The sequence below is a fragment of the Buteo buteo genome, chromosome 3 (genome assembly GCF_964188355.1).
Source record: "Buteo buteo chromosome 3, bButBut1.hap1.1, whole genome shotgun sequence".
In the NCBI taxonomy this organism is placed as follows: Eukaryota; Metazoa; Chordata; class Aves; order Accipitriformes; family Accipitridae; genus Buteo; species Buteo buteo.
In genome coordinates this window covers 58,708,756-58,726,198 of record NC_134173.1, presented here as the reverse complement: position 1 = coordinate 58,726,198, position 17,443 = coordinate 58,708,756, and the positions used below count along the sequence as shown (strand labels likewise).

Sequence of the window (17,443 nt, the reverse complement as noted above, 5' to 3'; positions counted from 1 at the left end):
AGGTCTAAAGGGTTCAGGTAAATGTTTCTTTCATCATCTCTTGATCTTCTGCAAAGAATGTACAGATAGGAACGTACCATTCTTGGGAGAAGTACTAGTTGGCACTGGTTAGAAACATGCCAGAAACCTGCTCATGTTTCAGAGCAATGTTCAAACCTGTGCTCTGTCTCTTTTTATTTTATTCATAAGATGTAGGTCTTGCAGCTGGCCACCAGTTTAGCAAGGATTGTGGTTTGTGCTACTGTACCCACTGTACCATACTGCAGGATGGGTTCTCTATGACTGCCGGTCTCAATATCTACTGGTGGAAATACCTCTGGCCCACAAGGAATTATTAGCCTCAGGCACTTCTAGGCAAAAAAATCAATAGATCGTGAACAATTTCAGTTATGCAAAGTCTTTAAGCTAATACTGTCCCAAAATAATGAAGCCAAGATCTCATATCCATCAGAAGCTCACCCAAAGTTGCCATAAGAATGTGATGATGTGGAACAGGAATAACATATACATTTATATTTTTCATATGGTTAATTAAACCCATAGAATCATTCTGTACATACTAAGGTTTTATTGGTATTAGAATAAAGAATTTCTTTTTTGAAAAAAATTACTGATAATTACTTCTCTCTGTGCTTCTAATCAACAGTCTTTGATGTACATCTGTTTTTTAAGTACATCTGTAACTTCCAGTCAGGAAAAGCCTTTTATGGCAAGTAGCCTTTAAGCTACATGCTGTGTTTATTTCATATATTCTTTTTCCTTTTCTCCTTAAGAAAGGATTCACACATTTTTCTTCAACTTTATCAGTGAATATATACTTTAGAACATTTTATGCAGGAAAAAACTTCAATTTTCATTTTAGTTTAGACTGGTTGTTTAAACTGATGGTGGGGATTGGAGTGCCGTCTTTCTTGCAGATGTGTATCAGAATAAGAAGAGAAGCTGATGTGTCCACTCCACATGTATTATTAGATGCCGTGTTATACCACTTCTTATAATCAAGCGATGCCAAGGCTGTGTCCAGCTGCTGCATATATGAGGGGGGAAGACATCCCCCTGTGGTGCTGAGAGCATCTACAGCAATAGGGTGGCAGAAGAGAGATGCTGCAGACCATTCACTCCCCTAGCAAATCAACGTCTCTTACCTCTGGGAAGGGAAAAAAGTGTTTTTGTTGTTGTTCTTCAGGGCAGTGCTAAATATAAAAAATACGTGGTTTTAAATACGTGTTTAAACACTGGTGCACTTCGGTTTGAAATACATACTCATTATTTAGTCTGTTTAAGCATGTGAAACAGCTCATGTGGATAAATTTTTTGTCAAGGCCTTACTTCAGTTCAGTGAAATAATTGTCAAGTAAGCCTTTGTTCAGTCTGCGTGGTTGCTCCAGGCGAAGCCAGCGCTGCCCCACGGTCGGTGTTCCCGCAGGTGGGCTGGGGGAAGGAGCGCGCGGGTGCTCCTCACCAGCCCTGCAGCCCTCGCCCCGTCTGCAGGGTGGCCTTCAGCACCACGGGAGGCAGTCTGAGCCTTCCTGCAGGCACGGTTTTGTACTTTGTTGGATGAGCAGCCGTTAATACGGCCTCTTCTGCCTGCAGAGCTGCGGCTGGTAGTTGCCAGGTGGTGGGCACCGAGGAGTAGCTGGGGCTAAAATGTCAGCCGCTCCAGCTGCATCCAGAAAAGGGGCATTCCCCATAACCGCAGTAATACTGATTTCGTTCTGGAAATACACTCTATTCAGGCTTCTCATGGCTCTTCCTAGACATGTTTTTATGGTGAAGGTGAATAACAAGTCTAGGCTGTACGGCACTCCCCTGAAAGATCACGTTTTATTATTTGCTTATTGCAGCATCTGATGTAAAATTTATTAGAGGCATACGGTTAAGTACAGCCAATGTTGGGGTTTGAGTTCTTTTTGGTTTTGTCATGCCATCAGCAGATAAGTTTATCCAAACAGAATTCCTTTCAAAGTAAAATTTCTTTGTGTGACGACTAAGCGTGTACATTCATATGTGGAAAGCTTCCGGAAAGTCAGTTCCTTTTGGATTTATAATTGCAGCTATAAAATGAAGCTAACAGAAGCATCACAGAAGTCATGGGCAGGACTCACTACCATACTTAAAAATGTTCAGACTTTTATAGATCTATAAAGTTTTCTTATCTTTACCACAAAGTAAAGTTAAAGCATGTGCTGGCTGGATATCCAGGAAAAAGTGATGATGGCCTTAATATGGTTCTGTAAACATTGCTATTTGTTTCAGTCAATTACATTAAAATTTTTTTAAAAAAGCTATAATCTGAGGATAATGGTAAACAATACACTGGAGTAAACCTAAAGAAAAATCCAGGTTGCTTTGTAAAGTGGTCCCATTCAAACACAATTAATTTTCATTTAGTTAAATGTAAAGTTATCTTGGTGGATCAAAGAGTTATAGACAAGGAATGCATACCTGCAGGATGAGGAATGGCATCTAAAAAAGTGTTTCTCAGAAGAAATCACTTGAGTCCACTACAAAGTAGAGAGAAAAATTTCAAATATAATTCTTGGCAGTTTAACTTCCAGAAGGAAAAAGCACAAGAAATCAATTTTATCCTATGTATGAGCAGAACTCTGACATCCAGTCTGAGACCTGGATTTTATAGAAGGTATTGGAAAACTGAACAGCTAGTTCAGTTGGAAACTGTGCAGAGTCAAAAACTTTATGTGAGGGCTACAAAATAAGAAAGGTGCACAAAGACTGCCATATGTTTAACTTCTCAGAAAGATGATGAGCAGAGATTTATCTATAACGCATAAAGAGAAAAGTCTGATCTAGGACAGAAAGGCATAATGAGAAATAATAGCTGGATATTAAAATTTAAGTTAGGAATTGGGGAGATATTTCTGGCAGTGGAATGATTAACTGCTGGGACAATTACCAGAGGAAGTGGTGGATCCTCTGTCTCCTCTTGTCTTCAGATCCAGACTGGATGCATTTCTCCAACAAGTTATTAACCTCAACAGCATATGAGAATAATGTTTGATTTCTCATGTTTATGCAAGAGATCTCACTAGAAGTTCTCTTGACCACACTTCTCACTTGCAATCACTGCATCATCTTAAGTTTTAAGGAATAAAACATGTTTTCAATTATATTAATATAAAGTGTAAGCATTCTTAGAGAGACATGCATTATCTAATTTTCCTATTTAGGTATTTATCATTTAATTTACAGACTTTGGAAAGGTATGCAGGTTTAAGACAATCTTGATGCAGTGAACTTCAGATAAGAACTGGTTCACCTGGCTTCGAGGCAAAGAAGACACTTTAAGTTGTTAAGTCTAATAACAAACTTTGAGAAATCACAGGTTATTTGGCTTGTGGTTTGTCCTTACTACGCTCCCATGTGCATCTGCAGTAAAATATAGGACACATATTTAATGCTGCTATTACATGCAGACTTGACTTTATTTGGAAAAGTTGTAGAGCATAATTTAAAGAAAATTTAGAGAAAGTACAGCATAAATTGTTTGTTTCTATGTGAATTTCCATTTTAAATAACCATAACTTTGAAACCACCTCATTTATTTCCTCAAATGCGACTCTTTCAGTATGGAAACCTCCAAGCATATCAGATTGAATTTTCTGCTTTTGGCTGTTTTACACTGTATTCTGATTAACATTTTAAAAAAAGGGAAAAAAATGCCTATCAATAACTCAATATCAGCAATAAAAAAAAAATTAAATATTTTCCAACCCATTCACTGAAACCCACTAACTATGATATTTTTTAAAGGCTCATGATACCTTGAGCAAAATTATTTTTCCAGCGAACAAGAAATTAATGAGTGGTATACACCAGTTTAGTGGTGGTGGTCCCATGGTCTGTTTATGCATTACTTGGGGAAAGCCGAAAAGAGATACTTTTAAACTCAGTTTATCTTAGGTTCTTGATCCTGATTTACTGATATTTCCTCCTGTCATGTCCAAGCCTCAAGTGCTAGTTGGTCAAAAAAGTTTACTTAACATTTCACAGCAATGCGGGGACATCTAAAGAGCTGCTTGCGTGGGGTTTTTGTAGGGGTTGGGGTGCAAAATTTTTCCTGTGGCAAGAATTATGCAGAGAGTTGAACCAAACATTGCTCAAAAAAGTCAGAAAAAAAGTCTGAGAAAAAAAAGAAAAAAAGTCCACGAGGAAGTTTGAAGAAAATGCGTTCAGTAGTTTTAAATTAACGATGAATGGTTTTACAGTTTCATGGTTCAGAGTTTGAGATCCCCCCTCCAGACTCTGTGTGCCAGAAACACGGCCAGGCTAGGAGCCAGGGGTACAGCAAAGCTCTAGGCGCATGGTGCGTGAAAACGAAAGTAGGGTTAACAGTACTTTATAAAATAAAATAGACAATAACACAAATAGCTGATGGTCATACACCTTCTCTTTCTTTCATGTTCCAGGCCAAGTCTGTTAGGCAGCATGAAACAGTCAGTGTCTGATATTTTACTCTGAATAAGTCTCCTTTAAGACCAAAGAAGTTACACACTGTGTATGCGCTGATGACTGTAGGGTAGTTGTGTACCTGTCTGAATACTAGTTTTGGGGTATGGAGGGAGCCGTGTTTTTCCCTGGAGTGCTGAAACTCACCGTTTAGTCCACCTGTTTCTTTCCACAGCTCTCTCCATAATGTGTTTGAAGTGGAAAAAAAATAGGATCAACATCCCAGGAGAGCTGTGCTGCCACTTCCCACAGAGGCAGCAGAGGGGCTCAGGTGCAGCGTGACTTGTGTTACGGAGGGACCGTGACCCTGGTGCCTTTTCGCTTCCTTGCAGAGCTCCTCATGCACTTCTTTTCAAAAAATAATAGCAGAACTTTGAAAGCTGGTCCAGATCATAGTTAACAGAAGCCAGTCAGGTGATTTTATGTTCCTAACTTCATTGTAAAGTAGACTCTATATAAGCAACAGACTTCCAAAAAAGTTCCATGGGCCATAAAGCTGCTTCTAAAGTTCTGACAGTGGTTTGATGATACTAGTACACAAACAAAAGCTTTAGCAAGCTAAAATGCCATATCAAATACCATATGTATCCATTTTTTATAAATGGCTGTGCAGTATTGATTTTAATATCCATGAAAAACTGATGTGTGACTGGGGAACAAGTAAGATTTAAGGTGAAAAGTGTCCTTTCTCCTGCTTCTGATAGTGAATAAACTTCCTGTAGCTATACGATGTGGAATTAACTGGTTACAGCATAAGTCAGCCTGGCATGCTATGGGTATTAGGTGCTCTTAGGCAGTCTTGGGAAAATGCTTCTCTTTAAGCCAGCAAGAAAGCTGCTGTAATACGTTTAGGGACAAAGCCAGGTAACTCAGGACATCTTTTAAATCCTGACTGGCTATAGCTCAAAGATAGTGACCGTATAGTAGTTAACTAAACATGCTGGGGTGTTATCTGGCGCTGCATTGAGTGGCACAGGTTGGTCCACATCTGTATTGCTCTGCTTAGAGCTCCCAAGCCAGGGACATGGCCGAGGGGGCAGCCCTGGCCTCTGCTGTCTCCCTGGGAAGGGCAGGGGCTGCAGCAGGTCAAAACCTGACAGACGATTGAGGTACAGTACTTGGGGTATTCTCTAACACTGTTTAATTTAGTAATGCAGATGTAGCATTACTATGGAGAAGTCCGTGGCCATAGCGTGTGGGATGTACAGGTAAAAGAAGGTCCTGAAAGCTGAATTTAGATCACTAGGAATAAAGAGTATGTCACACTCTATCAGCAGAGGGGAAATATCAGAAAAGATAATAACCTAACTGGAAAAGCAAGACAGCGACTCCATCGTGACCATAGCACAGATAGTAAAAGTTCTGAGTGTGGGTTTGGTGAAGAAAACAAGTGCGTGTGCTTCATCTTGCTGCGCCAGAAAAATGTCTGGGGAGAAGGGAAAAGTGTACACAGTATACACCAATGTAGTTACGGATAAACAGAGACTAACCTGACCAAATTTAGGTAGGCAGTATGAATACCTTCTGTTTCAGCACCTTCTCAAGTACAAATCAAATGAATACCTGCAAGCAATGCAGGTGCAGCAGTTAATCTGGTACATCATTCCTGATGAGCAGACTGAGGTAATAATTTTACATCATATTATTAGAAATAATACATTCATCTTCACTTTCAGTTGTTATTCAGTCGGAGTCTTCCTGCTGGATCATACTTTATTCTGTTGTCTGGTGTTCAATTTAGTCTCTTTTCTTACTGAACTTCAGTAGGATTACCTGTGCATTACTTAAGAGAGGCAGAAGTGATAATTAAAACTATCTTTTGAGCTGTTTCAGTTAACAAAAAGAAAAAAAGAAAAAGGTCCTGAAACAAAATTGTTCCTCAGTTCTTGACCACAATCCCTAAAAAGAATTAAAAAACCCAAACCCTTCACAAGTAAATAGGATTTCATAGAAGAAAAAAAACTCTAAAAAAATATCAACTGCCCAGTATAATCTCTCTCTATCTTTAAGAAACTCTTAATGGAACAAGATGCAGTTTCCAGTATGAAATTAAACCTCGCAGGTGCCACAAATAAATGTTGTCTCAATAGAATTTATATTCTATTTCCTATATGGTGAGATAAAAATCAAATTAATTAAATTGGCTAGAAAAAAGAGAAATGGAAGACAAATAAAGAATCTGTTTTGAAATACTGGACAGAGAGTTTTAAGTCAGATTGGTGTCCAATCAAACCTAGAGAAGTTCAAAGCCAACTAGTTCTTAGCGATAATCGTTGCCTATAGAGTTAAAATATATTTACATATGTATGCATACTCTTGACTGTGTATAAATATATTTTTTTATTATTTTGAAATTTGCTTTATATTGCACTGTGAAAGGAAGGAAAATAAACAAACCCAAACCTTTCATTGGAAATATTTTGCTTGGCTCTGCTTGCAAAGCATCTGATCTGACATGGTGTTGACTAAGGTAAGAATAGTGAGTACCCTGCATGCAATTGATACTCATATCATTTGAATTCTGAGCTAAATTTGCATCAGATAAACATTTTGGCTGCAATGGAGACCCACTTGTTTTCACACAACTGTGACTGAAAGGACAACAGGACCGAACATTTAAATATCTGTACTATTCAGTTAAACATAGGTCTTCTATCAGAGTTTTCTGAGAGTTTCCATGTCACCTTGAATGTGCTAGTTTTCCTCTTCCCCTAGTATGCTTTCTTTTGCTTTCTTCTCTGAGTGTGTATGTGTGAATTTTTATTTTTGCACTTTTTATATACATTAATGAATAGAATGGCTTATGTTCTAGGCAGAGTAATGGGTACTTCTACAAAGAAAAATTAATATTCTTTGAAATGATGGAAGTGCAAGCCAGTTTTCAGTTAATATCTCACTGCCATCTACTGTATACATTGGAAAACTGCACTGTGGGAAATGGACTGCATATCAGCAATGTAAGATGACTCTTTTCCCAGTGAATTTGCCCTAAAGTTGAGGAAAAATTCCACTGAACACTCAATAGGCTGTGACACGTAAATTCCATTCTTTGTGGAGGAATCAGTATTTCTTAAACAGATGACAATGTCTGATGATACTCAGTATTGTCCAGAAGGAAAGAACATCAGATTTTAGTATTGCTTAGTTAGTTTGTGTTCAGGCCAGATGAAAAGTAGATACGTACTTTGGGAGAAAAAGAGTACTTTGCTTGGCTTATTCTTGCCCTAAATAGTAAAACTTCTCATTTCTTAGTGGATGTGTCAAAACAAAAAAAGCTAGTGGGATTAAGATACAGAAACTTGGGATAAGATAAACTAAGATTTCTTTTAGTTGAGGAATGATTCTTTTATTCTTTTAAATTAGCTTTCATCTAGTAGCTGATGCCCGGTGTATACAAACACCAAGTATATGCAATGTTAAGTGTCGGTTAGGATGTAATAATTTACCCAAAGTTGTGAAATTATTAAGTTGAAAAGAAAATATCAGGATTCTGGCTCTCAGGGACTGAATAAGATATCATGCAAGTTAGCTCTGGACAACCAGTGCTTTTGTAATGATTTGTGTAGAAATTACAAGGTTTACTCAAGACAGAAATTTCCCCGATTTTCATCAGGAAAGCTGACATCAAATAGACAAGAATGTGTGAAAAGCATCAAACTGTGCATTTACATAGAGGACCTCATTTTCTTAGTCTATTATTAATTTCACTAGGCCAGGAATACATATTATTTATACCATTAGCTATTAGTATTGCACCAAAAAGTACAAAAGAAGACCAGTAAGCTTGCAAACTCAAGCACTTCAAAGCTGATGAAGTGCCTTCATTTGCTCCTTCTTTGTATCAGTTGTGATAAAGTCTATGATTATGGTATGGTCTTTTTCTATTTTTATTCAGTAGTTGTTCTAAGACCTCATTTGCTCAACATTATTCAACCCTTTCAAATGAAGAAAGAATGATAAAATCATTCATTACGTTTCTATGGTGTCCCTTGTTACCATGTTTCAGTGCTTTGGAAACACTAATTAACCCACCTTTACAAATTCTGGTATTTTTGGATTTGAAATGGTGTTGTGGGCAGCTGATGTACTCTATGTGATCATACCATCCCTTCTGTTGTCTTCAGAGGCAAATATGTGTTCTCAGGACTTCTTCAAATGATATTAGAAATTCACTGAGGAAAACAAGGAACTGGTTTCTGATACTTGACCCTTTCTGTCCCATCTCCTCAACCTTCTTACTTCTTTTCCAGTGTCACCAAGTCCCAATGTCTTTCACTCTCTGTCCAAAAAGGCTATTTTACTTTGTCTGATTTTCCCCAAGTCATATTCCTCCCGTAGCACATATGAAGCACAGCCAATTTCAGCCTGAATTTGATGATGTTAAAAAAAACCAACAGCAAACTGGCTTAGGAAACCTGTCATGAATTCAGTAGCAGGTGACATTGGTAGAGATGCCCGCGATGTGCGGTTTGCTAAGTTATTAAAGCTCTTTGCATCCTTTTACTGTGGGCCACTTGTCAGCATTGGTCTGTAAATCGTGCTTTGGGAAGAGGTTGACTTTGTAGCAGCGGGGAAGTTTTTTCTTTTATTGAGTGTGTGTTTATAAGATTTGTTAACAATTTGTGCATTTCTCTGGCAGTTTCAGTATCCAAAATTTTTAACCCGACTGAAAGCCCCAGGAAATAAATTACCTCTGGGGAATAATTTCTGGACCGAATCCTTTGTTTGCTTGGTGGTTGGATTTTTGCAGTCACTGTTTATGTGTAGTTTGATGTGTGGTGCAAATGGGGAGTAAATGATGAGGCATCTGCTGGTCTGTGTAGGACAGAAGTTGTCCTGCCAGAGAGGGCTCCTCCAGAAGCTTACATCTGTCATCTTTCTCTTGCGTTGATCTGACTGGTTAATCATCGAGTACCTCTATCAGCTTTCCATTGCTCTCATTAGTTCCCTGGTGCCTGCCATCCTTCAGTGACACGACTTGAGTGTAATAACTTTTCTAGCTTACCACACAGATGAGATGCTGCCACACGTGGGGTCTGTGATGGAACTGCAGCAGTAGAATGATGTACAGGTGTGCAACATTTACCTCCTAAAAGGACAAATGAAAGGGAAGAAAAGATTAAAAGGTGTATTTAGCAAGGTCTGCTGGTATCCCAGGACACCATTGTGCCTTTGCTGCTAGCAGTGAAAGTTCTGTGTATGAAAACCCAGGGAAGCAGGCAGACACCTCTAAGTCCCATTACTCAGTAATCGTCAATAGAAGAGAAAAATGTTTTAAATAAAGAAGGGAGTATTAAACATTCTGATATCTCTAAAACAATAATTTGCATGTGAGAACGCTGAAAATTTGTGAGGGAACTACACTATGAAATAAAGCTTCAGATAGTTGTTGCTTTTTTTTTCTTTTATTAAATGTTTTAAATTTAAATCCTTGCTGCCCTCGTGTGGATATGTACTGTGTGTCCTCCGTCTGTTGAAACTAGCAATGGACAGATTTTGTTAGAAGAGCAGTACATACAACAGTATTTATACAGCAGATGAAGGACAGTTCAGATACTGAACTGATGCTGTCTGTTGGAGCCAAGGATCTTGAGCAAAGTGGCTCAGAGTCTCTGTGAATACATTTGCTGCATTTTAGTTCTGGAGAACTGGAGTGCCCTGACTGTTAGGAATCTGCTGCCCAAACTCTGTGTGGAGAAAGCTGCCTTTGCAGCTGACAGAAGGTGACGAGGTCTCGTTCTGAACCAGCTAGTATGTATCCTGAATTGACCAGGTGGGTCCATCCAGAAGGAACATGCAGTATTTCCAAACACCTTTCAGCTCAAGGTATGAGACAAACCAGAGTACTGACCACAAGTCTCTAATATACCAGCATGCAGCAGCCGTAGGAGCAACACTGGTAAAATGATACAAAAAAGGAAGAAAAATAATCCAGCAGGAGCCAAGTTAAATAATTATTTTTGTAGCTGTTACTTGCTGGTGTTCAGACAATTGCTGTGTATATTAGCATAATTAATGTTTTTTTCAGGAATTCATGTTGGAATTGCATTATTACCTATATGTTATTGTACCATTACCTATATGTTATCATACCATTAGAAGTTGTGGTACATTCTTAGCCAACAATAATGTTTCATTGCATAGTGTATTAGTTGCCCATCTATCTACCAGAACCAAGTGGTCCAAACAAAAGTTTAATGAATAATACTGTAAAGATACCAACCGTTGGGATAAGTTACTTAGAAAATTAGGACTTACTCGTTGCTAATTTATAAAGCAAATAGCAAAACTGAATTTTATAACATTACAATAAAGGGTTTGAATGAATGGCTTTGGCACTCTTGCTTCTGTAATATAACTTGTGGAGAAATATGAGATACAGAATCATAGATAAGCTTTTAAGGCTTTTATTTGCTAGATAATTGAACACCGGATCTAGCCAAGTTTCAGATCTTTCTTAGGTGCTATACATTTCAGTGTATACATACGACTTCTTTATAGAGTATTAAACAAATTCTCTAAATTATGTTCAGAGCTGACTCTGATAATAAAAATTGAGAAGCCCTTTTTTAGACAGTCAGAGATAAAAAGTGTGTTTCAAAGAAAAGTTAGTTAGTTAGTATGCTTGGGAAAGTGCAATCAAAATAAAAACAGGAGTACAGTAACCTAAACAGTGCTCAGATATCCTGCTCTTTGCATGGACTATTTATATTTGCTCCCATTGCTGTTAACACCAAAGGCTTTCAAAAACAGATTGTCTGCAGGCCTAAAATAAAGACTGAAGATGAGACCTGAGGTGGAGGCCTGTGGCTTGGAAAGCAGAAGCGAGGCGCCTGGCTATCTGCCAGATGACAAGCAGGCGAGTTGTCACTCGGAAGGATGTAAGGTCGCTTAAAGAGTGGTGCTGGCTGCGGATCCCAGGTGGCTGCGCTGGACGATTTGCTCACTTGGGTGCTGTTGCTGAGCAGGAGGTGTTTATAGGCTAGGTGGATCAGACTTAATATCTCAGATATTGTCACTTTCTGTCCTGTGCAGTAATACTATAACCTGTTATTGATAGCAGTAAAACCCCTCTAGAGAGGCAGAGTCCTTTTGCTTTCCCTCCTTCTTTGCTTCAGCCAGGGATTGCCTTCTGTGTGCAACAGCATGTTCTGGGCTATGATACACCGCGGCTAAAAACCCACTCCTTTTCAACTGCCCCAGCAAAGCCGAGCATGGCAGAGCCCTGCTGCTTCCTACGGAGAGGTGGCTGGGGGTCCGGGCTCTTGCTCTCGGGAGCAGCGAGCATGGCAAGGCATGGGGGGGCCGTGCAAGGCTCCCTGCGGACGAGGTTCTCCACACCCGACCCATGGCACAGGGCGGAGGGAGCCACTGCTGTCCCAGCCCTGGGGGAGCATCCTCCGTGGGCCGTCTTTGCCCCACTGCCCTCCAGTTGGGGAACTGGGAGTTTGGCTCCCAGACCTTCTTTGAGGATTTACTTTCCGTATCATAAACATCATGTTCTTCAAAAGACATCTGTAGCAACATACTCAGAAGTTACTTCTGTTCACTGTGCTTCTGCTGACAAAACAAGCGCTGTAATTGAAATCTGAATTTAATAAAAGTTCTCACGCGTGGGGACTTCAGCAGCATACTTTGTTTGAACTCTCTAGTCTTTATAGTCACTTTTTTCTTGCTAGTGTCTGTTGCATTCTAGTAACAATATGGGAACTGATGGTTAGCCAAGAAATACCTTTTATATTCAGTTTTCTGGTTAAAATGACAGTTGGAATTTGGGACTCTTAGCATCACCAGCTGTCTGGTTTTTCTCTGTGTGGTTTAATATTGTCCTGAAAATAATGAAACTTATTCTGTATAACAGGGCACGTGGAAATATAGTGAGCAGCCAAAGAGTTCACTAACAGGAGAACAAATTATCAGGTATCAACACCTCAGTGGTACTGCCTCCACATGAGTTGCTATTTCATGGCACATGTAAAAGAAGGTAATTTGCTTTTGGTGTGCCTTGGGGCAAAAGCAAGTATGGAGATGATTGCTGCAGAGCACTGTAATGTGTTTGTTGCACAATGACATGTCAAATCACTGAAATCTACTCCAGTTCCTTTCTATTTTAAGGATATTGTATGGGGAGCGTGCTGGCAATTTGATTTGATGCTTGTGTTACAGGAGCTATTATGTAAGGCTTAGACAAAGATACCAAGTGGGTTGTGTGTCATTTTACCTGTGCATCTCAGAGTTTTCAGAGGAAAAATCATAGGATCTTTCACTACCTTAAACTTACAGTAAACATTTACTCTAGTTCTCTGGAGGAGGTTGTAGAGAAAACTAGATGAGTCACTCACTAGAGTTTATATTTCTTTTTCTAATTGGTATGTACAGTGAAAAAGCTCAGAAAGTAAGATCACTGAGCAAACAGGATAGCATAACTCCAATAAAGCTCTAATTGATTCTGCTGGTGTTCTGAGAATCAATTGACCAGCAACATTGGTCACTCATTTCAAATTGTTTCCCCTCATCTACTCCTTCCTTAAAAAATATTTTGAAGATTTGGGTTAAAAAAGTTAGAATATTTAAGGTGCAAGTCAGAACACAGTGTTGAACTATACATTCATCTCCGTTCTGATGCGTTACTATGTACCAACTAGTAGAATCACATAATAAAATTTTGATATGGAAATTTCTGTAATTCAAACCATCTTGTAATGCCACTTTGTGTCAAGTATTCCTTCTGTCTGACCTCATTAGGTGTGCCAAGTCATTAGATACAGTGTTACTAAAGAGTTTTAACTTAAAAGCTGCTTTGATTAATGATTGGTTGGACTGAGGTTTTACTGTGTAGGATTAACTAGATTTAAAAATGGCAAAATGCCATTTTTGCATTAATGCCAGACGTTAATGAGAAGCAGAAGTAAACTCCAAGGACCCTTCTGATTTTAATATGGACTAAACTCATGTGCTCATTACCTTAATGTCCTGTCCTATTTTATAAACAAGTATTCCAGTAATTCTGAGAGAATAGTAGCCTAGACAGCATATTAAAAATATGTAATCTGAAGTATATAACCCTATATTTTTAATGAATCATAAATTTTTATAATTTTAGAATCAGATTTGTTCAGTGTTATTATCAAATAGGGAAAAATGCTTCATACTGGTTTGGGCCTTTTTAACTAAGAAACAATACGGAAGTAAGGCACAGCCAGACTGGCAAACATTTCTCCCAACTAATAATGTACTGACAATGTAGATGAGAAATGCATTTTCACATTTTTATGTTGTCTGCTACTTGAATTTCCTTTTACTGTTCTCTTAAGTTCGTTTAGTTCTCCTGAAAGTTTACGAAGTTGGCACCTCTAGAGATTAATAACCTTAATTTATTACCGTTGATCACATATTTCAATATATGATACTGCCAAGAAAACCCAGACTGTTGTCACTCCAGACAGCATTCAGTCATCTCCTTAAATCCTACTAGACTTGATAGGGTTTAAGCATATACTTAAAAGGTAATACATTACTGAATGAGGGCCTTTGTATCTAGAATTTTTTCAGGCCATGGTATCTTTGCTGAGATAATCAAAAGGCACTGATTTATTATTAGAGCTGAACAGGAAAAACTTTCCCATCACCGGAGCCTGAGAATTTTTTTTCCTGCATTGATCCTGATTTCTCAATTTTGGTTATTTTTCAGTGAACTTCCAATAGTAAGAAGCGTGTAATGAAATTTTTGTTTCTGCATAGTAATACGCTGTGAGAATTAAGCACAGTGTGCTAATAAGCAATAACAACAGTTCTTCGCAGAGGCGACACTGTTTCTGCCAAAGCATGTAGGATGACATCCAACCAAATACTTGGGCTGTAATGCCTAATTTCTCATTGAAATCACGGATGTATTGGACTTGACATAAATAGGATTACTCATTCAAGCAAATTTACGTAAGGGTCCAAGGCATGTATCCAGCTTTCAGTGAGTTAGGAGTCTATGTACTTGTTTGGCTCAGGGCCCCAGGCACTTGCGTAACGTTGCTTGTGTGAGTTACCCTGCTGAAGTGAGACCTACATCAACGTGGTTACTCACACCAGCAAAATTGTGCCTGTGGACAAGTGATGACAGTCAGGGATCCTGCTTCCTCCTGTATCGCTTTGAGAACTTCTGTTCTCACTGATGATCGAAGCTCACTAACCAGCATTACCTTTGCAGTCCCCATCGACAATTTCCGTGCCACTGAGTTTTTCAGCTACAGTCTAATATCACTTCTGTATTCTTTACTTAGTTGACTCATTGATATTATTTGTTTTTCCTTTTTTTTAGGGAGAAGGCCAACAAAAACAAAGGACAAGAAAAAGAAGAAGAAGAATTTGATGGAAAGGGCTCAGAAGCAGCACAGCATCTTTTTAGCGACAGATAAAACAAGCCAGTAAAGACTTGATTTTCTTTAATATATTTTTTGCGAAGTGCACAAAAGCTGCTATATGCTCCTGCCCATGGATGCACTACAATTCAGCTGCTTTGACAGTATTGGTGGCAAATAACTTGTGAAAAAAAAGCCCACAAGCTTGTTTGTTTTATTTATATATTTTTTATTTTATTTTTTTCCTCTCATTTTTGACCTGAAGACTTCAAGGTCAGGAGTGCACTGAGTTGAATCAGTGAAAGTGGTGCTGAAGTATGTCAAAGATTTGTCCTGAGTGCCTGGTCAACATGATGACACAGAAGGGAAGCAGGAAAGAAACCTATGTATCACCATTAGGCGGACTTGTGCATATTTAAATAAAAAAAAAAAGGAAGTCTTGGAGGTGTAGGTACTATTGCATTTATGGCCTTTGTTTCCTATATTTGTACATTTCAAGAGTAAATGGATATGACTTACCTACATAGCGTTAATGTACATTGTTCTTAGCACCTGCTACATTGAAACAGTTGTGTAATAAAACTGCTTTAAGATAATATACCACAGGAATTACTGCTTAGACTTACAGAAGCACAACAGACCCTATGTGTACATATTAATCTGTCTACATATAAATGAACATATTTACTGTACATCTATGCATTTTTATGTATAATACTTTATACATGTTTAAAGTTATGTCCTGTTGGTTCTAGTAATATACTTTAAAATAACCCAGTAAATGTTTACTTTTTACTATGTTTTAAGTATCTTCTCATATTTCTCAATAGTTACAAACTGGATTTTTTTTCTCATTTGTAAAGCACATTCAGATGGCTAAACTACCTTGTACTGACGCTCGCAATGGAGTGTCAGCTCTGAAGTATACTTGCCAGAGTAGTAAACCACAAATCTTTTCTGCTATTCTGTACTACTATCTCAGCCGCAGTGTATTTGTCTCAGAAAAAAAGAAGTGTAACTTTTTTAAGAAGAGGCACGATGATAGATTTTTTTGAGTGTCAGGAGAGAAATGACATGGGAAGTTCTTGGTATCTAAGATTGTATGTGTAGTTTTTTTCAAATATAATCCACAGTGTTTTATTTCTGTTAGTCCTGGTCCAGTCAGATACAGCAAACAAATTCCTGAATAGGGGAGAAATAAAAGAAAAAGCGATGTGAGTTCAGTCATTCAAAAGTATAGCAAACACCAGTGTCCCGGTGTTGCCAGTTATTTGTGGAAGTTTAGCAAATTTAATCTGCATCTGGTGTTTGTTTTGGGTGTTTTTTGGGGAGGGGTGGAGAGAATTTTCTGTGTAGGAAGTTAAAATGGCTCAGGATGTGTAATTTGGTAATCCAGCATTATTGGGCTTGCATTCAAGGAGATTTTTTTAATATCTGCTGGGAAAAGCCTATGCTAAAATGGCTGTCATTTGTGCTGTCACTTAGAGAAGTTATTCCAGATCTAGGACTAAAAATTGCATATGACCTACCCAAAGCAAGGAAAAGGTAAAACAGACCCCAGACCCGTGCAGAACTTTTTTTGACATATACTTTCGAAAAATCCCACAAATCTCAGTCTTAGTTTTATGGGTTATATGCTTTACAAATAAACTAGGGGAAAAAAGCATCTGTAAGCACAAATATATACATATTTAGCTAGGACAAGTGTTGCTACAAAAATGTGTGGTAGTTAGGCACATATGAATGTTCCATGAAACCGCTTGTGGACTTCCAGTTAACCATGATGTTTTCACCATCTTTCATTTTGAATATGTTCATATTTACCTAGAACATAATAATGTTAAGGACAGTAAGATTGTTCTGATCCTGGGCTGTTATTTTGGACATCAAATGCTCACTTAAAAGAAAAAAAAAAGACAATAAGAACTGTAGCTGCCTGTTTGCTTACTGGTTATCAAATTTGGCTGTAAGTGCAGTGAAAGCCCTTATACAATCCTTCTAGTAGTGGTTACAAATATTGTATTAGGCATGTCGTGGAAAGAATGCTACAAAATACAATAAAATGATGTCACAAGCTTCTGAGTAAAATATTTTTGGTGCTTTTTAATTCAAAGAGTGTGTTCCTTTGGAATGGCATACACATAGAAGAATTGGAGAAGGTGTGTGGATGCAGATTTTCTCCTATTGGAGTGGAAAATTTGAGGGTTTTCCAAACAACTATTTTGTTGACACTCAACAACACGTTTGAAAAGGCTTTGTACATTAGATATACATTGATTTCTCTTGTCCCAGTCACCTTCATATTCAGAGTTTCCTTGAGAGCGTAGATGCAAGAAAGTCATCTCTAAGTAGAAGTGGCTTCGTATAGTTTCTTCTTTGTCCTAGATATCTGTTTTTATCTTGCCTTTGTATGGTGGATCCTATCAATGTATTCATAGCACTGGGGTTTTTGTAGGATCATACTTCTCCTGAGGTTACAAAGGACCATTCCTTGGTCATTAGGAAAAGGTTCTTCACTGAGAGGGTGGTCGGTCACTGGAACAGGCTGCCCAGGGACATGGTCACAGCACTAAGCCTGTCAGAGTTCAAGGAGCGTCTGGATAATGCTCTTAGTCATATGGTTT

The 17,443-nt window shown here is 38.3% G+C and overlaps 1 protein-coding gene across 2 annotated transcripts in view; it reads left to right on the top strand.

Annotated features, from left to right (window-relative positions):
- RSPO2 (R-spondin 2) overlaps positions 1 to 16,897 on the top strand; it is a 110,389-nt gene extending 93,492 nt beyond the window's left edge. For both annotated transcript variants that reach the window (XM_075024379.1, XM_075024378.1), the window contains exon 5: positions 14,780 to 16,897. In XM_075024379.1, the coding sequence (XP_074880480.1) occupies positions 14,780 to 14,889 (110 nt within the window). In that variant the 3' untranslated portion in view covers positions 14,890 to 16,897. The remainder of the gene's footprint in view (positions 1 to 14,779) is intronic.
- Positions 16,898 to 17,443: the final 546 nt, after the last annotated feature.